The sequence below is a fragment of the Ahaetulla prasina genome, chromosome 6, assembly GCF_028640845.1.
Source record: "Ahaetulla prasina isolate Xishuangbanna chromosome 6, ASM2864084v1, whole genome shotgun sequence".
Lineage (NCBI taxonomy): Eukaryota > Metazoa > Chordata > Lepidosauria > Squamata > Colubridae > Ahaetulla > Ahaetulla prasina.
In genome coordinates this window covers 66,310,663-66,335,822 of record NC_080544.1, presented here as the reverse complement: position 1 = coordinate 66,335,822, position 25,160 = coordinate 66,310,663, and the positions used below count along the sequence as shown (strand labels likewise).

Below are 25,160 nucleotides of genomic sequence, written 5' to 3'. Positions count from 1 at the left end.
CGACAGATGGGGATCAAATCGGGGAGGGGGGGACGGGGACCCGGAGCGTCAAAGTGGAGCATCTCAGCATTTCCACCGGCCGGAGCAGCAGGAAGTGCCCGGCCATTATGTCTGCGACTTTGTTCACAAGACAGCTTTCCTCCTCGCCTCTTCTGATAGGCTAATCCTGGCTGAAGAAAGACGAAAATGCCCATCGAACCAACTCAAGCATTAAAAGTAGAGACTTGTTGGAAAAGTTGCTTTCTGCTTCCGATCGTAAACCGGGGTTCGAAACGATGGACGGAAGAACCTCCCTTCTCCCCCAGGTGGAGATTCCGAACGGCACGTTCGCCACACAGGGGAGTAAAAAGAAACCTCGAGGTTTGCGGTTTTGAGCCGCCCGCGCCCCAAAAAGGTTTGGCCGGGAAAACGCCGCCCTTCGCTCTCCTCTGCCCTCAGGTCGTCGGTGAAGCCCTACCTCAGAGCGCTCCGTCCACCCCAGCAGAGGTGCAGAGCCAGGGCTTTCAGGCATCCGGTGGCGCGGACTTTGGTGTGGGGAGAGGGCTTCCTGATTCACGTGCAGTTCTCCGAGAGTTACTCCAGCTAAAAAGAAAGAAGGGAAGGAAGGAAGGAAGGAAGGGGGGCGCTGGGGGGGAGAATCAGCGGTAAGAAATGCCGCGCGAGCTTCGGAAGAGGCATCCGGCGCAGGGTGGGCGCGAAGCAAACCCCAACCGAGCACGTGGCTACGTGTTTCTAGCTAAGAGGAAAGGCGAGGGTAGGTGGGGCTTGCTTGGCCGTGGCGCCGCTCGTCCATCTCTCTCTCTCTCTCTCTCTTTAGCTGTGTGTTCGCGTCCGTGTCCCGGCCGAGTCTCTGCAGGATAACCGCTGCCCCAACCGCCGCCCCCTGTCTGTCCCGGGCGAGACAGGCGGGACTGAGGACCCGGAGAGCTGGAGGAAGGGCTTGTGCGGGGCTGGGCTCGGCTCCGCCCGTTCGCTTACTCGCTGCCCGCCCGGCTGCGGGGCGCTGTTGTAAGCAGCTAGGAGGAGCGGCTAAGCTGGGTTGGGCCGGCCGACGGCGGGGAGGTGCTGGGTCTCCAGCTTCACTAGGTGGGTGGGTGGTAGGAAAGCAGGAGGGGGTGGCCGCGGCGGCCTTGGCTTCCCTCCGACTCTTCCCCCTCCTGATAGGCGGACGATGAAGAAGCTATACATCGGCAACCTGAGCCCGGCCGTGACTGCCGAGGAGCTCCGGCAGCTCTTCGGCGACAGGAAGTTGCCCCTCACCGGGCAGGTCCTGCTCAAGTCCGGCTACGCTTTCGTGGACTACCCGGACCAGAACTGGGCCATCCGCGCCATCGAAACTCTCTCCGGTAAGCCAGGAAGCGCGGCGCTTAGGACTAAGGAGAGGGCGTGCGGAGATACCTCTTTGCCTTGACCTCCCCCCGCTCTCCCCCGGCTGGCTCCTGGCCACTATTCCGCCTTCCGTCTGGATGGACCAGGCCCCTTGGAGCCGGCAGGGCAGCGAGTGTCTCGGGGAGAATCCCTACTTGGGCGAGATGTTGACGCAGGGGGTGGGGGACTTTCCCTTATTTACTCAGCTTCCCCGCGAGAGACGGAGTAAAGGGGACCCGGTGGCCCCCTCCTGACCGAAGCGATCCTTGATGCTTCTCAGAGGGCGGTGCTGCTGCCAGAGCCTCTGAGCCGGTGCCCGTGCCTAGGCGCCCTTTCCCGTTCGCCCTGAGCGCGCTGCGCTTCAGCAGGCGGCCCGGCGGGCGAGGGAGGGATTTTTCGCTGATTTTTTTCTCCGATTTTATTGAGCGGCTCCCGAGCGCGGGGTACCGCTCCCTTTAGTTTTCCCGGCATCCGCTAGATCTGGGGCACCTTTCTACGAGGTGCCCTGTCCCAACTCGCCGGGAGCCCGGAGCAAAGAGCCCCAAATCTGCCCGGGGGCCCGGAGTGACGCGCAGCCCTGAGGCCGGCCAGTCACACCGGGGACGAGCACAGCGCGGCTTGAATTGACGGAGAGGGACGTTTGGGCTAGCCCCAGGAAGCAGACCGTCCATCGGGTTGGAGCGGGCCGGCCTGGAGCGAACCAGTTGGAGGAGTTGGCCCTTCGCTCACACGCGCTCCTCGCCACTTCGTTCCGGGGGCTGAATGTTAGCCGGAGCCCAGCATGTTTAAGCACCAGCCCTTTAATATGGCCATTTGTCTGCTGACTCCTTGGTCGTTTGCTCGCGGTCCTCGGAATAGTTTGGGCAGAAGAAATCTACCTGAATGGGCCGGCGGGAGGGGTGGGGGAGGTCCGCGCGCGCAGCAACGGAGCAGGCTCGGAATCTTTTGGGCTGAACCGCGGTGCTGGCGCAAGAATTCGTGTGAACGGTCCCAGTTGTAGATCCTGATGGGCAGAGGGGCACCCCCTCCCCCGTCAAATGTTTCCACGGGCATGGGATGAAGTAGTTTCTTTGGCCAAATAGTTCACTTGAGGAAACAAAGACGTCCCGTCCCCCCCCCAGCATGCCTGAAATGCTTTCAAAGCCCATTTCTGCTTAAGGGAGTTTTTACTCCCAAAGGAGACTATTTGCTATTTTCCCCATCAAATTTCTCTCATTTTTCATTCTCTACCATCAACTCTGGGCAATCAGAAAATGAGATGCCCACAGTAAGTGGCAACAGAGTTTGGATGCTTAGCATCAGAACTCTCACATTTGAAAATGGGTTCTTTTATTTTTACTTTTAAGGTAAAGCAGAGCTGCATGGCAAAGTCATGGAAGTGGATTATTCGGTCCCCAAAAAACTAAGGTAAAATATTTCTTCTTCCTGTTATTAAAAATTATTAGTAAGTTGGAGAAAAATAAGCAGCGGAAAGTTGCATCTTGAAGTTTAAACTGTAGTGCTGAAAATACTTTAATAGTTACATTTTTGCTTTTGTTGTTGGGGAGTTGTTTTTGTTTCTTGGAAATCAGGAGAGTTTCCTCCTGTATCATGTGGTTGTGACATACAGTTTTTTTTATAAACCTGATTATTCTTTTTAAAAGTCTCCATGCTGTAAAACAAATGTTATCTTACGTTTAAAAAAAAAGTTTTTCAGGATTCTCAGCTGAGACCCTGATTTTTACAAGGATTAAGTCGTATAGGTATTTTAGTACCCAGTCAGCCAGATGTAAAGATATGGCCAGGGACATATATATTAGCTCTTAGCTCAATAAAATAAATATAAAAACAACTTTGGCTGAAGATGATGGGAACTGTAATTCAGCATATCTGGGAGAAGTTGTACTCAAAGCTACTTCATTGCTTCCAAGCCTCAACTATGTGGGGAAGCTTTATTTCTAAAAGCTTCTTTTATGTGACTTGTATAAACCATGTCTTATTTGTGGTACTTTTTCAAAAAGTAGTAATCAGTGGCAGAAATGTGAGTTACATGGGATGATACTAGTGTTTTTTAATTTGCTATTCTGGTTTTCCTATATTCTATGTTGGCATGATATTTTCCACTGTTCTAAGTGACGCATATTCCAAAAAGTTGTAGTATTTTTGATGAGAGGGCAGTGAAATTATAATGTTTTTAAACCATCATTTTTAATGTATTTTATTGATATTGTTAGATAATTGTTTCATCATTATAGCTGTCTACATAATTTTGAAATACTTTTACATTCAAAGTTCTGCTCCAGATTATTTCCAAATTGCTAAAACAGTGGAATGGATGAATAGTTATTGGTATTTAGAAGAAGAAGTAGTTTTTTTACTTCTTTTAATTCTATATATAAATTATTTGAAATTGTAAGTTTTGTACTAGTCCTTCTATAGCAAATTGGAAAACTGACTATATACCTCTGTTGCTTTGGAAAACTTTGCCTTTATATTGCTTTGTAATTAAATCAATAATTTTTTTGCATCTGGAAATGTCAAATAATTTTCAATTTTCTGAAAATCTTAATTTGCTGGTCTGTAACTGAATAAAGATTTGATTTGATCTGATTTGAAGATCTTAAAAGGATTCTTCATTCAGTTAGAGAACACCATACATTTCAACAGTATGTTTGAGCTTCTGTTTAAGAAAAAGTTTCAGTGTTTAGAAATAGAACATTAAAATTTAAATTCCAGAAATATGTGGTACATGAATATGGTTTTTAAAGAAAATTGTCTTACATCTAAATATAGTATAAAAAGTTGGTTTCTAAAATACTTGTGTAAACGTGAGGGAGTTTTTCTTTGTTTCAAAGTGTTATCAAGTCACAAGCATAAAATGTGTAATGTGATTCAGAACTTATCTGTTCATCAGTGTGGCATTTCCAAAATACGTTCAGTCTAATAGAACTTTTGTTTGAAAACCCTTGCTCCTGTCTCATGATATGATCCTTGCCTTTGTAATTACTTTTCTAAAGGAAGTTCAAAAAGTTACTGTAGTTTTCTGCACACTCACACAAAAGTAAGATTCATTGTACTCAACTAGAACTGATACTTAGGCAAGCATGAATTGGGTTTTAGATTTGTTGAAACAAAATCATTTTTTAATGCAAAAGTAACATGTTTGATGCTATATGGTAAGATTCTAGCATGATATTTTGTGTACAATGCAATAAAGTATAATTGTATATAGCTAAAAATATTTTGAATTATATGATAAAAATTATACAAACATTTTTGTGCTACTATGTGCTTTAAAATTGTAGAGTACAAAAATATGGGAATTAGAGAATCATACAGTTATTGCTGCATTAATTGTAGTGACAACTCTTTAATGATGATTTTTTGGAATAATTGTATAAATTTGTCTTGTTTTATGTCCTTTATGTGGTACTTAAAATTCTCAAATTCACTCTTATCGGTTGCCCCAAAATTGCAACCATTTTCAATTATACTTTTTAATTACTCCAATCAGAATTGTTTTCCATCTAACCATGTATTTACAATGGTGTATCTTTGTCTAAACTTAAGAAAATTTCTTCCATGCTTCAAAATTGAAGAATAGAATCTTCGATAATATTCAGTGCAAATATTATCATGCTTTTGAGTTTAGTTAGAAATTCAGAAGTCCTTGAAGTTTGCATTAAGTTTTATGAGGTGCTCAAAATCCAAACCACTGTCCTCTGCTTAAGCTATTTTTAGATGATTTTTTAAAAAAAGAGTTGATTGCAAGGCAACTATTTTGATCAGATGCAAATATTGCCAAATTTAAGTAGGTTAGAAATATTATATGCTTGAATAGTTTATTTTCATACTGTGGAAGTTAATATACACTAATCGTTTCAAACAAATAAAGATAAATTTATTTAGGATGCATTTTAACATTGTTGATATCTGGCTAAGTATGGCAAGAGAGTGTAAAATTTACAATTTTGTGTATTAAGTTTGATTATTTAAATCTGACTAGAGAAATAAAAGTGATGTGTATTGCAGTGCTGTCTGGAAATAACTTGAAATACCACATTGTGTAATTAAAGTGCCTACACAAAGCACCCACTGAAAACCAGAATTCTACTTAATTTTTAATGAGCCCAAAATACTCAACATTTCTGTTTCGATACATATTTCATTAAAATATAAATTTTACCTTATAGGCAAACAAATGTATTAAACACAAGACAGTTTTGAGCTTGAGTACATTCAGGCAGATTATCTGTCAAAATGCTGCCATAATCAGAATTATGGGTTTTGATCAGGATAGCTTATTTCACAATATAGTACCATAGCTAGTCTTTTAGATGCTGCTGGATCCTAACTTCACAGCTGTCCAATTGCATATTTCCCATTCAACACATTAGATGGGGATCTATAAGTCAGCAAATACAAATACATCTATTGTATTAAATGAATTGTAAAGGGAAGTCTTATAAAGTATATTGGTTTTCTTGGTGTTGTAGATATGAATTAAGTTTGAATATTTACTTTCCATTTTTTTAATTAACTTTGGCACTGCTTTTTTATAAGAATCACCTAAGCTTTGAAAACAGTGGCAGCAACATGACAATACTGAAGATAGGGTCAAACAGCCACAGACTAAAGATCATATTACTCATAAATTTTCTGTCTTGTAGTTTAAACAGTAATTTAGAGAATATATATTCATGTTTTTGCCTTCACTATATATTACATTTGTTGAGAAGACAAGTAGTATACAGTGTATCAATTCTCAGTATCTGTTCTAAAATAAAATGAAGCAGAATATTAGATTAGGTGAAGAAATAATTTATTCAGTAACTCTATGAATTAAAATCTATGTTATAGAACAATTATTGGAATGGGACAATCTATATAACTATTATGTTTCTAATTTTGATTTCACACTTTTTATGGAAATTTCAGTGTTATATTCTGAATTCCTATGTGGTACAGTTATAGGGAGTTTTTATAGAAACTAAAATATATGTATTTTAGAAAGACTTTCAAAATTTAAAAATATTACAAAATACTAAAACAGTTTATTCAAAATGTAAAAACCTAATGAATTATTTACTTTAAAAATAATATTAAAAATAAGAGAATAGCTTCATAGTCAGAACCTAAAAAGCCATCAGGTGTAATTGATTGAAATAATTGAAAGAGATTTAGCCATATTTGGTTTCTAATTAATTTATATGAACGGGAAAATACCTTTAATCAATTATAGAAGGAAAGAATACTAAGATTTTTTATCTCTTAAAAGATTCCTCCAAATCTTCTAATTTTACACAAAGAGAAAAGCAAAGTAATGTTTGTGTAAAGCAAAACACATGAATTACTAAAATACCTTTTGTGGTGTGCTGTGAGTGGGAAACAGTTTTTCAACTGATGAGGGCAGGAGTTGGGTACCATTAATTGATCTTTTACATTATGAATGATTTTGTAGTCTTAAAACATAGAAGATGCTAGACTTTATTTTGCTAATATAAACTGTTATGTCATTATTTACTTCATCTTGTCAGATAGGTTGTTTTTAAAGTAGGTACTTTCCATTTAATTTATTTTCTGTTTAGAATAAATTCCCCAAACTGTTTTAGTACTTTCAAAGACTAATAGCAGGATAGTTATGCTGTATTGCACAAAACTAAAATTATTCTTTAAGAGGGAAATATACATGTATTAGAACAACTTCTAATTATTGAATTTATAATTTCTGACATATGATTAAAAATTATTAAATTGGTTACTAGTAATCACTTTAGTGATTCATCTGGATTTTGTTGCTTCTGTGAGTCACTTTCATATTAGTTTCTGAATGAAAAATAACCATCGTAAAAAAACCTGAGACATCTAGAGAGATTAAGAAAGTTGTGATAGAAATATTTGTTGAATATTGGGTCAAAGGGTAAAGAGACACAAAGAATTACTAAAGGGGGAACATAAAGAGAAGTCAGAATTTCAACTTATTCTGTGATACAAACGGTCACAAAATATTTAGTTTGCATATTAATTTTCAGGATTGTATAAACCATGATGTCCCTGTTCTTGGGCTTTTTAAATGCAAGGTAAACAAAGAAGCAATAATATATACTGGGAAAAGAATTAGAAAGAACAAGTTAGTGGTCTTTAAATTATGAGGGAATTGTGGGAAAGAGTGTTGTCCTTAGTTGAAAAATGCATGGAATGAAATGATTTTTTTTTCATTCTTATTTCTAATAAAGACTTGCTGAATGTACTGAGAATGACCACATTATTTATATACTGTTTTAAATGATTTGATATAAATAATTGTTATCAATTTTGAAATGCCTGTTATGTATATGAATTATTCCATTTCCTAAAGATACCGTTGATATGCCTTCTAGATTATAAATCACTATGTAGACCCAAGGGATATTGTTCAGAAATATTAGGTTTGCAGTATACAAATGTTTATAACAACCTTAAAATTAATTAGACTCCCTCTAATTAATTCTCTCAGTAAAGATGGGAAGAATTTTTTGTGTGTGTCTGGATGGAGCTTCAACCAAGTGATAGAAGATGGAACAGAAGATGTATATGCATAGCCTCTAGTGGGAAGAAAAAACAACTGCCAGGGGTATTTTCCTTTAATCCAAATGAAAAGTCCTGAAATTAAGTAACATACTCATGAAATGCATTTATTCCAGTCAAAAGGAAGCATATAGAAGGAAGAAATTTCTGCTTCTGAATGGATAGAAACTGTTTATATATTTCTAGAGTAAATTGAATGTATCCAGTAGGTATAGAGCGGCTAAGACGCTGAGCTTGTCGATCAAAAGGTCGGCAGTTCAACGGTTCGAATACCTAGTGCCGCATAACGGGGTGAGCTCCCGTTACTTGTCCCAGCTTCTGCCAACCTAGCAGTTAGAAAGTACGTAAAAAATGCAAGTAGAAAAATGGGGACCACCTTTGGTGGGAAGGTAACAGCGTTCCGTGCACCTTTGGCATTTAGTCATGCCGGCCACATGATCATAGAGATGTCTTGGGACAGTACTGGCTCTTTGGCTTTGAAACGGAAATGAGCACCACCCCCTAGAGTCAGGAATCACTAGCACATGTGCGAGGGAAACCTTTAGCTTTACCTTATAGACAGCCATTTTTGTTTTATAAACATCTATTATCTGTTGTGTTTTTTTGTGAAATGCACTCCTGCTTTTCAAAAATGTCTTTCATTTTTGTATTTACCTGTTCCATTTTTGTAATGTACTGCTGATGGAGTTTCTTGCTTTATAAAAGAACAATTGTATAGGTAACCGATGACATAAAATTTGTTTATGCCAATTACTCCTATAAGCATCTACATTAAAGGCAACTGTGGGATTTTGTTTTGTTTTTGACCAATTCAAAACTGAATTTTCCAAAAAGAAAAAAGATGCTATCTGAAGTCTAATATTAAGCTAGGTTTTAGAATACCTTCTCAGCAGGTTTGTCACCAGTCATCAGAAATGCATTGGAATTTTTTCTCTCTCTTTTTTTTTTACTTTTTCAATTTTCTTGTGATTGACACTGAAGTGATTTGTTATTTATACTACCGTAATATAAACTTGCATCAACTTTCCTATATTAAATAAATATGGCTCACCCTGAAAAAGATCAAGGTCTTCCACTGATCTCTGTGACTCAGATTGAACTCATGCCATCCAGTCAAGATTTAGCCTGCCCTTTGCCTGAGCTTATGAAAGTGACCCTGTCTTTTATCTGAAATACCGTCTCTTGTGTTTCCCTTTGACATCATCTTTTTCAATGGCAGTCACCCTTGTAATAGTGGCCTCTTTGAGGATTTAAATGGCATGACTCAGGTTTGTCCAGAATCATGAGACTGCTTTGCTCATTACATTTTACTGTAATCTACTTGGGGTACTTATTATTCATTAATCTGTAAGAAATCATGCTAGCCTTTTCTTTTAAAGTACGCAGACTATCCACAAAGGGCTATTCTTTCAAATGTAAATCAAATGCCATATCATTTTTCAAATGCTAAAGCTGACTCTGAATGCTGATAAATTTGTTTGTTATTCAAGTGTGAATTATTCATTCAGCCATATTTCTAATCTTGGACAATCCAAGTCCATTCTGCAGCAAACTATACCTAGGGATGAGTTAAAATAGAATACTTCATCAAAAAGAGTCACATTGAAAAGTCTCACACACTTACTCTTCCAATAATGCTCTGGTAATGAATCAAAAAGGATTAAAAGTATCCCCTAGGATATTATCTCTCTCATATATAAGATAAAGGTAAGATAAATGTATACACTGCTGGTTAAGAATATAAGCAGTGTCCTGTTGGATAAGACTCCTGACCAATCTAGTACAGCAGTCTGTTCTCACCATGATTAACCAAACACACAAGGAATTTAATCTCTTAACAATGACTTTCATTGAACTCACGCTGCCATCAAGACTAATCATTGATCCACACAATTTAAATTAATTGCTCCAAGCCAGCCAACCTGATAGGTAGTACCATGTCTTGTAGCAAATTCTAAAGCTTGACTATGCATTGTGTAAAAAAAAAAAAACCCACTTCCTTTTGACTGTCCTTATTCTTCCAGGATTCTGTTTCATTACATGACACAGTTCACTAACGCAGTTCATAATTTAATCAGAAATCCTTTTCTTCCGGTCAGCCCGTAAAACGTAGTCTCATCATACAATATCAGAGGATGCTTAAATCAGTGGAGAATGTTTCAGCATTGAGAGGTTTTCAATTAAGTATAGGTAGATCTCATTTAGTGACCAAATTGGGTTTCGCAACTTAGTCATTAAGTGTTTGCTAAGTGAAACCAGGACTGTGCTTTTGATCTTGCTTCAGCTTTCCTTTGCTTTACTGATCTACAAAGGTTGTAAAAGGGAGCATTAGTCATAAAACTCATAGAATCATTTATTGCAATATCCTTCCTGTTGAAGACTACTTCAGCTTCAATCATAACAATACAAGAGCAAACAATAGTTTTAAACTCAAATGTTAACCGTTTCAATCTTGATTGCAGAAAATATGACTTCTGTAACAGAGTTATTAGTGCTTGGACACACTACCTGACTCTGTGGTCTCTTCTCAAAATCCCCAAAGCTTTAACCAAAAACTCTACTATTGACCTCACCCCATTCCTAAGAGGTCTATAAGGAGCATGCCTAAGAGCACAAATGTGCCTACCGTTCCTGTCCTATTGTTTCCTTTCATTATATCCAATTAATATAGTTATCACATACGTATGCTCATATATATGCTTATATATTATATAGTTACTTTCATGCTTATGCTTATATATACTGTTGTGACAAATAAAAATAAATAAATAAATAATAAGTTACATTACTGTCACAATTGTGAATGGTTGCTGAATGAGGCAGTTACTAAATGAAGATGTATCTGTAACTTCAGGCTCTGCATTCCATCACCTACCCAGGAAGTTGTTGATCCTTTGAGACAGAAATAGTAGAAGATGGCTTCCTGTATTTGCTGACATCTGTAAGGAAATTCAGTCAGAACATTAACTACACTTTTTGTAGTTTTTTTTAAAAATAAAGTTAGGAGCCAGTCCTAACTATCTTCTAGATTATATGCAGAAATTGCTTTAGCATTTTTCCCTGCTAGTCTGGATTATTCTGCACCAGAATCATCAAAAATACTAAAAACCTGTAATTCTGCCACCCAATTAACACAAAATCTTTTAGCTCCAATCATGGAAAAACTGGCCTCTGAAAACTGGAGTTAACTATTTCCTGGTTAACTCCAGAGGTGCACATAAACTATCATCACTATGCAATATCTATTCAAGCTAATTTTCTCAGGCAGCCTTTTGGCACCTTTCAATCCCTTTCAATTTCACTCCTGTTGGTAAAAATGTTCTTCCTTACTTAATGCTAATTAAGTCCTTACTTAATAATTGAAGACCTGTCTACTGGATGAGTCAAAAAGAGGGCTGTGAAACAGCCCCCTTGCATCCTGGTCATAAACTCTTTCAACTCCTACCCTCAAAATGATGCTATAGAGCACTACACACCAGAACAACTGGACACAATAACAGTTTTTTCCCTAAATGCCATCACTCTAAACAAATAATTCCCTCAACACTGTCAAACTAGTTACTAAGTCTGCATTATTATTAATTTTCTCATTGTTCCTATCACCCATCTCCTCCCACTTATGACTGTATGACTGCAACCTGGTTGCTGGTATCCTTCAGACTTACATTGACTGTTTCCCTATGACTATCATTAAGTGTTGTACCTTATGATTCTTGACAAATGTATCTTTTCTTTTACGTACACCAAGAGCGTGTGCACCAAGACAAATTCCTTGTGTGTCCAATTCCTTGTGTGTCTTTATTGGCCAATAAAGAATTCTATTCTATACTAATAAATATATTAATATGTATCCAGAATTGAAATGATCTAAGCTAAAATTTTAGCACTCAGTTCTAGTATTCTGAATTAGATGTTTCCTTGGAACAATTCCTATGATTTGTAGTTTCATAAGTAGATAATTTTATTTGAAAATATATCCCAGCTTCATATTTTAAGATGAAGAACAGAGAGAGTGCTTTTGCCGTATCAAGCATGCAACATTACTAAAAAGACATTACAGTTCAGCTTCATGCTGATTTTGTTCAGTAAAAAAATGACTTTTAACTAGTTAGTATCATGAAGAGCCATTTTATCCTGTAGGAATAGCTGAGAAAAATCTATATTCTCCCTTATTTCTTCTCCCCAAAGAGATAGGATAATATAAACTCTGAAAGTTCATTGTCAGTCCAGAACTATTCTTAAAGGTAATTACTTGATGTAGGATTTTGATACCCTCAGTGAACATAGAATATTGGATTCTGTATACCACTGAAGTATCCTTTGCTGGCATGCCAGCAAAAATGAACAGAGGGAACAAGTTGAACCTTAAATGAATGAAATATTTCTCTCCATTTTTATTCTTTAAAAGAATGGGATTGTAAGTTGTTTCACTTGTAGGTAGAAATTTTACACTATTTATTTAAAACATTTATATAGCCACCTATCTTCTAACTAGCTCTGGGCGGCTCCTAATCAAAAGTTAAAATAACACATAAAATTACATTAAAACTATAAAATTAAACAGATTAACACATTAAAACATTGAGAATAACAAAGACCTAGTGCCAAGTCAAACTTCCATTTATCCAATTTTATTCCAATGCCTGGTGGGGACAGGGACCAGGTCTTCAAAGCTTTGTGGAAGGCTAAGAGAGTAGAGGACTGCCAAACTTTTGGGGGAAGGAGGGCAGAGTATTCTAGAGGACAGGAGCTGCGACAGAAAAGGCATACTTCCTAGCTCCCATTAGATGGCAGTATTTAGGGGAATGGACTAGGGCCAATCACTAGGAGCATGTCTACCTTATCTGACTGGATATTTTTTTTAACTTTACTATTTTTTTGATGAGCTATTGTTTTTAAATCATGGTTTCTGGCTTTGGTCTTCCTCATTGTCATTTGTAATTTCTTCAATAAACTGGCTAAATTACCACTGACTACAGTCTGTGCATCCAGAATCTGGAAAGGAAGGTTGGTGTGCAGTACTGAATTTCCTTAATGGTACCTTCCAAATATGCTTATTTTGAGCTATTTGAAGGTTTCCCTGGAGCCCCCAGCACAGTACACAGTTGATGACAGCACCACCAAATGATATTTGAGGCTGAATCTCTCCAGCATATACCATGTTGGTCGAAAATTTAGAGAATTGCCTTCTCTGTACTTATGCAGAATAGCAGATTAGGGAAGTCATGACTTGCAGATCTTAAGAACATTCCTGCATGTTAATGTATTAATATCATTGGTCCCATTGAATGGAATGGTTTCTTTCACTAGTGCAAAATGCATTTTTGAAGCCTGATTTGCTGAATCCATTTGACAATTCAATTTGAGGATTATGGAATTCTGAATGCCAGCAATAGCTTTGGAGCAAGCTTCAGCTATGCTTACCTGAAAAAATATTTGTAGGGATTACTAAGCAACTTTTATTATGTTTGTGAAGTGGTGGCACGCCAAAAACATTGATACCTACACCAGGGTGTCCAGTCAGGACTGACAGTAGAATTCTGGGAGTTGAAGTCCACAGTTGCCAAGGTTGGACGTATGTGCAATAGACTACATAGCAATAGACAGGACTTAGGCTGTCACAAAAGAAAATAAACAGAAAAAACCCAACCATTTCTTTAGAAGAATACAGTCAAAATAGAAATCTAGCATATACTCAGACTCTTAAACACTTGGAATGAAGGCATCAAATATATTCTAGTAGATGTCAGTGCAAATTCTTGGTCATCGAGGTAGAATTGTTTGGAATTTGACTCATGGCAACTGGTCTTGTTTTTGGTTTGAAACGTTTTCCACTTATCCAAGTAGCTTCTAGTACTTGCTTACTTTTTTTTATATTTCTAGCACCCTCATAAACATGAATTTAAGATTCATTTAAATGCACTTTAATTGATGTGAGAGATTCCTGTTGATTTGTTAAAAACAGGACTTACACATTCATACCATTTTCAAATAGCAGAATATTACCAATTTAAGTACTTAAACCATGCCTCTTCTTTTATAAATTAACTGAAACCAGCCAAATGATACAACCTAATTCCTAATAGCCAAATACAATTAAATCCTAGACAATCAGGGGAATCTAAAAAATAGGCAAGAATTGGAAGAACAGGCAATAAATATAGCTTGATGGCCTTACTTGCAATTAAAATCACGATATATAAAAGATAAAGATGAATATGGAATTGAAATGCTGCCACAACAACAATAAAATATTGATTGGCCCGGATGAAAAATTAATAACCAAAATTTACAAATATTTACTAGAATTTGATAGAAACAAAGACATAGTAAAGGGAGCTATGATAGCTTGGGCAAAAATGTTGGGCACAATATTGAATTAGAGAATTGGGAAACAATTTGGAATAGAAATTACAAACTAACCAGATCGGCAAAATATAAAGAGAATCAATAAAAAATGTTTTACCGTTGGTATTTGGCACCTTCTAGATTGGCAAAAATATAACCAAGTTTAAATCCCAACTGTTGGAAATGTGGACAAAAGCAAGGTACCTTCTTTCATACATGGTGGTTATGCTCCAAAACAAAAAAATATTGGATGAAAATACATAGCTGGATACAGGAAGTAAGAGGTTTCCAGGTAGAATACACACCAGAATTGTTTCTTCTAGGAATAATGAAAAGGAAATACGAATATATATATATATTATTCTACACATGACAACTGCGGCAAGATTGGCCTTTGCGCAATGTTGGAGAAACTCAAATATACCCTCTGAAGATTTAATAATTAAAAAATATATCCTCTGAAGATTTAATAATTTAATAATGCGCCGAGATGGATAAAATGATACTTAAATTGAAAGGACTGATGGACTTGGAATTTTACGTAATATGGGAGAAATAGTACAATTGGATCGAAAATAGAAAAAAGGGAAAATAATAGATTGTAGATTTAGTAAAAATGTATAGAGTATAGGTGAATACTTGTCTGATGATATGTAAATGGTCACAGTCATGCACAAGTGTTGAATAAAAATTGTTTAATTGTAAAAACTCAATAAAACAATTTTTTTAAAAATCTGCCATTACTGTTCATTATATATCGATAGCAAAGATACAAATATACAGTGATTCAGAAAGTATTCAGACTCCTTTCACTTTTGTCAATTTTGTTATTCTGCAGCCTAATTCTACAGTTGTTGAAATTCATTTTTTCTCATTAATCTACACTCAGTACCCCATAATGACAAAAATTTTAGAAATGTCTGTAAATTTGTTAAAAAGAAAAAATTGAAATATCACACTGGTATAAGTATTCAGAACCTTTGCAGTGACACTTGAAATTTAGCTCTGGTGCTTCCCATTTCTCTTGATAGATGCTGACATGTTTCTATATCTTGGTTGGAGTCCATCCATGGTAAATTAAATTGATTGGACATGATTTGGAAAGGCACACACCTCTCTATAGAATACCATACAGCTGACAATGAATATGAGATCAAAGGAACTGAATGCAGAGCTCAGAGCCGGATTATGGCTGTAAAGCACTGTAAAGTGGTATATAAGTGCTAGTGCTAGTGCTATTATTGCAAGGTACAGATCTGTGGAAGATTACGATAAAAATTCTGTTGCACCGAAGGTTCCTAAGAGCACAGTGGCCTCCATAATTCTCAAAAGGAAGAAGTTTGGTACAACCAAGGCCCTTCCAAGAGCTGGTCACCCAGTCAAACTGAGCAATTGGGGAAGAAGGGCTTTAATAAGAGAATTGACCAAGAACCTGATGGTCACTCTGACTGAGTTCCAGAGGTCCTATGTGGAAATGGGATAGAGTTCCAGAAGGACAACCACCATTGCAGCTCACTATTGATCTGGGCTTTATGGAAGAGTAGCTAGATGGAAGCCTCTCCTCAGTGCAAAACACATGAAAGCCCACTTGGATTTTGCAAAGCAGCACCTGAAGGACTCTCAGACTGTGAGGAACAAGATTCTCTGGTCTGATGGAACCAAGATTGAACTGTTTAGCCTCAATTCTAAATGTTATGTCTGGAGGAAACTAGGTATTGCTTATCACCTGCCCAATATCATCCCAACAGTGAAGCATTATGGTGGTAGCATCATACTATGGGGTTGTTTTTCAGCAACAAGGACTGGGAGACTGGTCAGGGTTGAGGGAAAACTGAATGGAGCAAAGTACAGGGATATCCTCAAAGAAAACTTGTTCTACAAGTGCTCAGGACCTCTGACTGGGCTGAAGGTTCACTTTCCAATATGGCAATTAACCTAAGCACACAGCCAAGACATCACAGGAGTGGTTTAGGGATAACTCTTTGTATGTCCTAGAGTGGCCCAGCCAGAGCCCTGACTTGAATTCTATTGAAAGTCTCTGGAGGGACCTGAAAATGGCTGTCCATCAATGGTCACCATCCGACCTGATTGAGAGGATTTGCAAGAAAGAATGGCAGAAAATCTCCCAATCTAGGTGTGCAAAGCGTGTCGCGTCATGCCCCAAAAGACTTGAGGCTGTAATTACTGCCAAAGGTGCTTTACACTTTACATTTTTTTACGCTTCAGAACAAAGCCTTCTAAATACAAAGTGCTAATTTCTTCCATGAATTTTGTCTATAACTATTTTTCATAACTGATAAATATATGTGTGTCCTCATACCAAACTTTCTCACTACGCACATTGATATTATAAACATAAACTTAATGGCAGAGAACAACAGAGAAGAGCCCAATAACACATGCTAGAACCAGGAAAAATTGTCCAGCTCATTGTAGTGAGATCATGTACTAGTTAACATTTAAGCATTTAGCACATTACTTCATTACTGCATTGTTTAAAAGGGAAGCCTCCATATATAGCAGTGTTGGCAAACCTTTTTGGCACCGGGTGCCGAAATGGGACCATGTGCGCACATGCCGGAAACTGGAAGAGCATGTCCATCGGCCACCTGGTTTTCCGGTTTCTGGCACACATACATGTGCAAAGACCAGGTGGTCAGTGCACATCAATGTGCCGGAAACTGGAAAAGCAGCTACCCGGTGTGTATGCACGCACCGGGAAGATGATCTTCCAGTTTCTGGCGCGTGCATGCTCACCGGGTGGCTGCTCTTCCGGTTTCCAGTGTCCCACCTGTGTGAACACCTGCTGGCCAGCGTGCCAGAACCCGAAAGAGCAACGTGCAATGGCTCGCATGCCTGGAGAGATGGCTCTGCATGCTACTTCTGGCATACGTGCCATAGGTTAGCCATCACGGATATATAGAGTGAGTAAATTAAATCACACTATAGCTGCAGCATATTAAGATATGAGAATCCCCATCTTCTTTCAACTTTTCCCTAAAAGTATATAGTTATGGAAATCATTTGAAGGACTATTGAGAATGCAGGGAGCATTTTTCTATTATTTGAACTTATTTTCAAGTATATAAGATTGCCAAGGTCGGGGATTCTAGATACGGTTGTTTGCAGTATATTTTGGAACTTTTCCAGGGGAATCCTTGCTCCTGAAGCAGTGCATCCATTGATGTTCAAGACACTGAAATAATGTGAGGCTGTGAATCAAATGATTTATTTCTTCTAGAAACTGAATTTCGAGGCATGCCCCCCCCACACACAATGAATCTTTCTGACAGTATGTAGAAAGAGGCTTTTTTTCGGGGTGGGGGGCATTTCAATTAACTGCATTTGACATGTACGCAGGCAGCTCTGGGAGGCTGACTAAAATGATGTTCAAGCATTTAATCTAGAGAAACTAAGCATGCTATACTAGCTTTTGTACCAGCTTCTTTTTTCTTTATGCAGAAATGGATGGGAGGAATTTAAGGTTAATTTTTGAGACCTGTTGGTAGACATTCACAAAACTACAATTTGTGTGTGAAATCTGAGGTCCTCCAGATGTTGCTGTTCTACACTTTACAGCAGCCCAAGCCAGTATAGCCAGTTATGAGGAATGTTGGGAGCTGCCATTCAGAAATGTTGAGAGGACAAGAAGATCCCACTCCTTCCGCAAACACCTAATCCATTAAGAAGGGGGCTATATAATGAGGGGGACAGATGGTACCATGACAACAGTAGGCATTTCTGTTCACATGGTTCATATGAGACACGGCCAAGTTAATGGAAAACTCCAACAATCCTGAGAGTGTAAGCTGTTTTCTCAGATTTTGGATTCTAAAGTCCAGGAAATCTAACTTTTGCTCTCAAAAAAGAAAAGAAAAAAAAAGGGGGAGGAGTAAATTGGACATAGCCTTTATGCTATATATTTCCAGATTCAAGAATGGCAAGTTCAGGTTCTGTTTGATCAGGCTATTTGTCTGTTCAGCGTAACATTGTCTGCTTATGGCTAAATGAAACAATATGAGGCTTTTAAATAATCTAGGCTAATTTTAATAAAAGCAAAAAAAAGTGTTACTAATGTTAAATGTACATAGAGAATGTATTGGGATCTGAGCCTCAAGCCAAATCATGTATTTGCCAACAAAATACTGTACAGAAAACAAAAAAACCTCATTGAGGTTTGGCAAAATAAGAATTACTTACAGAAATAACAAATACATATGCATACAAGCCCTCAGGCAAAAAATAAAAAAAGCCCTCCCTATTTAACACCTACAGTGATGATGTTCGTCCATCATGTTCGAAGAAGACGTCTAAGGGATTGTAGGCTGTTCATGGTGTGTCCGCAGGTGGCTGGTAAGGCCTATACGGGCACGGAATGTTCTGCCGCACGTCGGGCAGACGTGTGGGCATGATTGTGGCAGCAATTGGAACTCTGGCTTTGCGGAGTACTCGCTTCTCTTGTGCTGTGGTGGTTCTTCTGTCTTCAAATGTCTGGCAACTTTGGTGGATCAACATGTACCATGTTGTTCGATTTTGTACCACGGTTTCCTAGGAGGTAGTGTCGATATCCAGGGACTTGAAGGAGGCTTTCAACGTGTCTTTATATCTCTTCCTTTGTCCCCTGTGTGATTGCTTTCCTTGAGACGGCTCACCATAGAGGAGCTGTTTAGGGATGCGGTGGCCTGGCATCCTTGCAACATGGCCTGCCCACCGTGTCTGGGCTTTCACCAGCAGGATGCAAACTGATGGCAGGCCTGCTCTGGAGGGGACTTCTGTGTCTGGCACCTTGTCCTGCCACCAGATCCTTAAAAGCCTGCGGAGACAGGTAGTGTGGAAGTGGTTCAATTGTCTAGCATGCCTCCTGTATACAGTCCAAGTCTCACTGGCATACATCTCCACTCCCTATTTAACACCTACTGTATACATACACTATAGAGCACAGGAACTTCTATTGGTCAAACTCTTTGGATCTTAAACACTCAACTATCTGCTTTGTTTGATTGTTTCAACTGGTCACACACTTTAAAATGAAAATAGGTTTTAGCATTCTTCTCCTTTCTTCTCCTGGGCAATAGAATTTGAAATTCTTTGAAATAAGAAAGGTGCTGAAAAGGCTGGTGCTTTGCTTTATAACAAGCTGACATTATAGTTGAAGCCCAAAGCTAATCTCTTGTGGCACCTTATTTAATGTTTCTCTCTAATTTCATGAAGAACTTATTCAACCAATACTGACTGGAAGTTCATATTATTAATAATACATGCCAATTGCCAAGTGTCCGAATTTTGATCACGTGGCCATGAGGATGCTGCAGGGGTTATGTGTGTGAAAAAGTTATTGTTTTCAGTGCTGTTTTAACTTCAAATGGTCACTAAATGAATGGTTGTAAGTTGAGGACTACCTGTAATGTTAACAAATGACTTGATGACAAAACCATCATCTAAGGCTGCTGCAGGCTAGGGCCCTAAATTTTTATAAGCAGACAAAACAGATTCTTTGCGAGCATCTATAGAGGGCTAACACTAAAGGCCCCTGAAGTGGAATTTTAAATTTCTGGATTGTGAATCTCTATTCAGCATCTCTGAATAGATATCACTTAACTGAAAAGCTTGGCTAGGGGTAATAACTTTATGAAAGCCATAATCATATAAATACATGCAAAACTAAATAGGATTCCAGTTTAATTTATCAATTATTTATCAATTATGTAGAGGTACAGATGTATTTCCTGCGGTCTTCTGTTGAAATTGCAGTGAAAGTTACTACAATCTTGATGGAACTTCACCAGGGCCTTCTGCCATTAACCCGGATAATAAAGATGTCATCAATGTTCTTCAAGTAGTGAAAAGAGCTTTTGGAATCAGAACTGAGAGAATATTGTTAACTGAGTAATTATTGTTCCAAGCCACCACAAAGATGTTAGTGTATTATGGGGATGTGTGAGTTCCTGTGGCAATGCCACTGATTTAGAGATGTACATGCAGTCCAGAGCTGAATTAATTCTGAATGGGTAAATGTTCAGAGTTTGCTGGCTCTATATTCTATAATCAGTTATTAGATTTCTTATATCATCTGCATAAAAGACATTGGTATAAACCACTTCGGTGCCATTGATGTTCAGAGTGATTCTTTTGGCATATTGACAATGAATATTATTTTTTCCAAAAGCGTTTTTTCATATATGACTTGGAGTGTTGATGCCATAAGACTGAAGAATGGATTCTGTGTAATTAGATACTCACGTTTCTTTCCAGAAGCCAGTGTTACATAGAGTTTTGTTTAGGGATAATTGATTTTATCTCCCAATTTTCTTTCTATTGTAAAAAATTTGGGAGGAGGCAGGAGTGTCCAATGGAGTTGTTATATTGTTGAACATCTACACTGTCTTGATGTCTCAATTAAAGGATGGTACAGAAATGGTGACATATAAACCAGGGGTGGGTTCTACTTACCTTTACTACCAGTTTGCAACGGGAGCACGCGTGCATGCGCAGATCACCCTTGATGACATCAGGGTGTGTGTGTGGAGCCTCCCGCCGGTTTTACTACTGGTTCGCTAGAATCGGACAGAACTGGGATTAACCCACCACTGATATAAACACAGTGATTGAATTAACTGTTGAATAAAGTATAAATGTTGGTCACTGGTCTTTAAAAGATGTAGGCTGGGTGAAGAAAAGAAGGTGTAGAGTTTTCTATATGTGCTACTGATTGAACAACCTCCCAATTGTGCCCTTACTTGGTGATTTTCTATTGATTTAGCTCCTTTGCCTTCACTGCATTTCAGTGCAAATTAGCTTACATTTTCTATGATATCAACTTGTTGCCCTATGTGGAGATACATTTTGGAAAGTTTTCCTTTTTAAATTTTAGGGCTCTACTTCATTCACGGGAAGAATTTGTAAATAGCAGTTGGATCCAGATTCTGGCATACATGTCTTTAATAGCAATGGCAATAGCACTTAGACTTATACTGGTACCACATTACAGCACTTTACAGCCCTCTCTAAGCAGTTTACAGTGTCAGCATATTGGCCCCAACAATCTGGGTCCTCATTTTACTAATCTTGGAAGGATGGAAGCCTGAGTCAACCTCAAGTCGGTGAGACTCGAACTGCCAAAGTGCAAGCAGCTGGCAGGCAGCAGAAATAGCCTACAGTACTACATTGTAATCACTATGCCACCACAGCTCTAATTCCATCTGCATTGTGTATATGGACTTTTTCAAGGCTCCTCGTTGTCTGGATTCTATTACTCTGTTGTTGGTTATCAATGCAGATATAACTATAAATATGTATTTTGATGCATGGTACCAGCATTTATTGTACATGTAGAGGAATCCTGATATCCAAAGGGAAACACTTTAACAGTGCACTGAAGTCTGTGTAAGGAAAAGTTCACAGTATGGTTTTGTTCAGCTGCTGACTATGAATATTTGAAGTGTTATATTTATCTGAATTCTTCATAGTGTCATGTCTGATAATATGCATACAATAGAAACACAAAATACTCAAAATTAGAAAAGCAATTTGGTAAAAAATTATAATCTTGCTTTTGTTCATGAACTGTAAAGAAATAATGTTTTGTAACTCTTATTTGCTTAAAATAACTAATCTTGTTTCATATAAAAGTTTATAATAACTTTAACATATAATAGGGGCTTGAAAGTTGTTTCTGAACATAATTGCTATGAAATTACGTTTCTTTAGCTTGAAAGAAGTGTACCTGACTCTGAAAATCCATTACTATAAAGATATTTTTCTGATCCAAGATGGCGCCGTGAAAGCTGCCTCGGTGAAATGCTCTCTAATGGTTTCTTTATTTTTTTATTATTCTCTGCAACTCACTATGGATTTCATACTCACGAGACCATCTGCTAAGAATTAAGCAATGTTTCTTTAAGGAGCAGCTTTCTGTGATCTCACCCCCCCCCCCCCGTCTTTACAAACGCAGAGAAGATTCTAAGACAGGAAGAAGCATTTCCCTGGAGCTTTGGTTTTTTTGGTAATCCAAAAAAAGGAGGAAACAAAGACAGAGAGGTAAAAGGGCAGGAATTTTAAACAGGCTAAGGAATAGGAGAAATAAAACCCCTCTACCTTCAATTTTCCTAACCAACTTACGTTCACTTGCTAATAAGATGGATAAAATACTCCTTTTAAACAGATACAATTCTGATTTTTTAAATTCAGCAGCCCTATGCTTCTCTAAAACCTGGTTAAATGAATCAATTGATGATAGCAGCCTGCATATCTCAGGGTTTCAGATTCAACGATCAGACAGAATTGCAGAAACATCTGGTAAAAAGAAGGGAGGAGGCTTATGTTTACATATCAACAACAGCTGGTCTCAGGATATAACTATAATATATAAATTCTGTGGCGAAAACCTAGCGACATTAATTATCAACTGCAAACTATACTATTTGCCTCGTGAATTTTCCTCGTTTCTTCTAATTGCTGTTTATGTCCCACCACAAGCCTGTGTAAACAATGCATTATGAACTCTAGCTGACCGAATTATGGAGGCTGAAGCCAAATATCCCGATTCACTAGCCATTATTTTGGGAGATCTAAACAGGGCAAACTTAAGGAAAGAGCTACCAAAATATTTTCAGCGTATCAATTGCCCCACTAGAGGCAAGAATACTTTAGACCATTGCTACACAACACTAAAAGATGCTTATCGATCATTACCACAAGCAGCTGTGGGACACTCTGATCATTGCATGATTCACCTTGTACCTGCTTACAGGCAAAACCACAAAACCAACAATTAAATCAGTGAAGACCTGGACTGAGGATGGAAAGTTAAAGCTACAGGCTTGCTTTGACTGCACTGATTGGAATATTTTTGAAGATACCTCTGCAGATCTGGATGAACTCACAGATACTGTAACATCATATGTCAGCTTCTGTGAAGACCTATGTGTACTAACTAGGAACTTGCAAATATACAGTAACAACAAACCTTGGTTCACAGCTAAACCTAAGCAGCTACGTCATTCCAAATAGAAAGCCTACAGAAAAGGTGATAAAATGCTGTACAATCAGGCCAGAAATGTATTAACAAGGGAGATCAGAGCAGCAAAAAGAAGCTACTCTGAAAAGCTAAAGAATCAATTCTCAACAGATGAACCAGCAAATATGTGGAAAACTCTTAAAAATATCACCACCTACGGCAAACCTCCTTCCCAGGCTGAAGGAAATCAACACCTGGTAGATGACCTGAACGTGTTTTACTGCAGGTTTGAAAGGAAACTACAGCCAGCTATCTCCACAACCCCCATCTCAGACACACTAACAACAGCCAAGTCTCCTAAAACTGACCCCATCCCATTGGGTTCACAACCCCTAGTGGTCACAGAAAAGGAAGTGCAAGACTATTTCACAGACAAAAGCCAGGAAAAACTCCAGGCCTATACAAGATAACTCCTTCTTGCTTAAAAGTCTGTACTGACTAATTGGCCCCTATCTTCATCCGAATCTTTAATAAATCGCTAGAGTTGTGCTATGTTCCTTCTTGCTTCAAACACTCTACTATCATCCCAGTGCCGAAGAAGCCCACCATCAAGGAACTGAATGACTCCAGACCATTTGCTCTAACATCTGTAGTCATGAAAACCTTTGAAAGGCTAGTGCTGTCCCACTTGAAAACCATCACAGATTCGCTGTTAGACCCCTTGCAATTTGCATACCGAGCAAATAGATCAACAAATGATGCTGTTAATATGGCTCTGCACTATATCCTACAACATCTTGAATCTCCAAAGACCTATGCAAGGATCCTCTTTGTAGACTTTAGTTCAGCATTCCAGACACTTCTAACTAAGCTAAACCAACTAGAAGTACCTGAACACACTTGTAAGTGGATCATAAGCTTCCTAACAAACAGAAAGCAGCAGGTGAAGCTAAGCAGAATCACATCAGATACCTGTACAAATAGCAAAGCCCGCCCCCGCCCCGGCTGTGTGCTCTCTCCACTTCTTTCTATATACCAATGACTGCATCTCTAATGATCTGTCTGTTAAGCTACTGAAGTTCGCAGATGACACAACAGTGGTCGGTCTCATTCGAGACGATGATGAATCTGCATACAGACGGGAGGTTGAACAATGAGCCTTGTGGTGCGACCGGAACAATTTGGAACTGAACACACTCAAAACCGTAGAAATAGTGGTAGACTTTAGGAGAAACCCTTCCATACTTCCACCTCTTACAATACTAGACAACACAGTATCAACAGTAGAGACTTTCAAATTTCTAGGTTCTACCATATTGCAAGATCTAAAATGGACAGCTAATGTCAAAAACTTCATCAAAAAAGCACAACAAAGAATGTTCTTTCTGTGCCAACTCAGAAAGAGTTGAACTGCTGATCCAGTTCTACAGAGGAATTATTGAGTCTGTCATCTGCACTTCTATACCTGTCTGGTTTGGTTCTGCAACCCAACAAGACAGACACAGACTTCAGAGGATAATTAGAACTGCAGAAAAAACAATTGCTACCAACCTGCCTTCCATTGAGATCCTGTATGCTGCACGAGTCAAAAAGAGGGCTGTGAAAATATTTACAGACCCCTCACATCCTGGACATAAACAGTTTCAACTCCTACCCTCAAAATGATGCTATAGAGCAGTGGTCACCAAGAGAAAATTTTGGTGGTCCACAGAAAAATTATTTGCATTTTTTATATTTCACTAAATCAGGGGTCCTCAAACTATGGCCCCTGGGACAGATACATGCAATTAACATTTGTGTTGCTGCAGAGAGTCTTCCCCTTCAGGGTCTTTTTGTGTGGGTTGGAGGGGCACAGAAATTCCAACCTGGGGTCTGCTTCGGCCTCCTGGTGCAGGGCTTTGGGTGAAAGCTGGAGGGAAGTGCCGCTGGTGGCAAAGAGCCG

At 38.7% G+C, this 25,160-nt stretch overlaps 1 protein-coding gene across 2 annotated transcripts in view; it reads left to right on the top strand.

Annotated features, from left to right (window-relative positions):
- The first annotated feature begins 1,025 nt into the window (after positions 1 to 1,025).
- The window catches only part of IGF2BP2 (insulin like growth factor 2 mRNA binding protein 2), an 89,658-nt gene continuing 65,523 nt past the window's right edge, over positions 1,026 to 25,160 (top strand). For both annotated transcript variants that reach the window (XM_058187217.1, XM_058187216.1), the window contains exons 1-2: positions 1,026 to 1,346; positions 2,715 to 2,775. In XM_058187217.1, the coding sequence (XP_058043200.1) occupies positions 1,172 to 1,346; positions 2,715 to 2,775 (236 nt within the window). In that variant the 5' untranslated portion in view covers positions 1,026 to 1,171. The remainder of the gene's footprint in view (positions 1,347 to 2,714; positions 2,776 to 25,160) is intronic.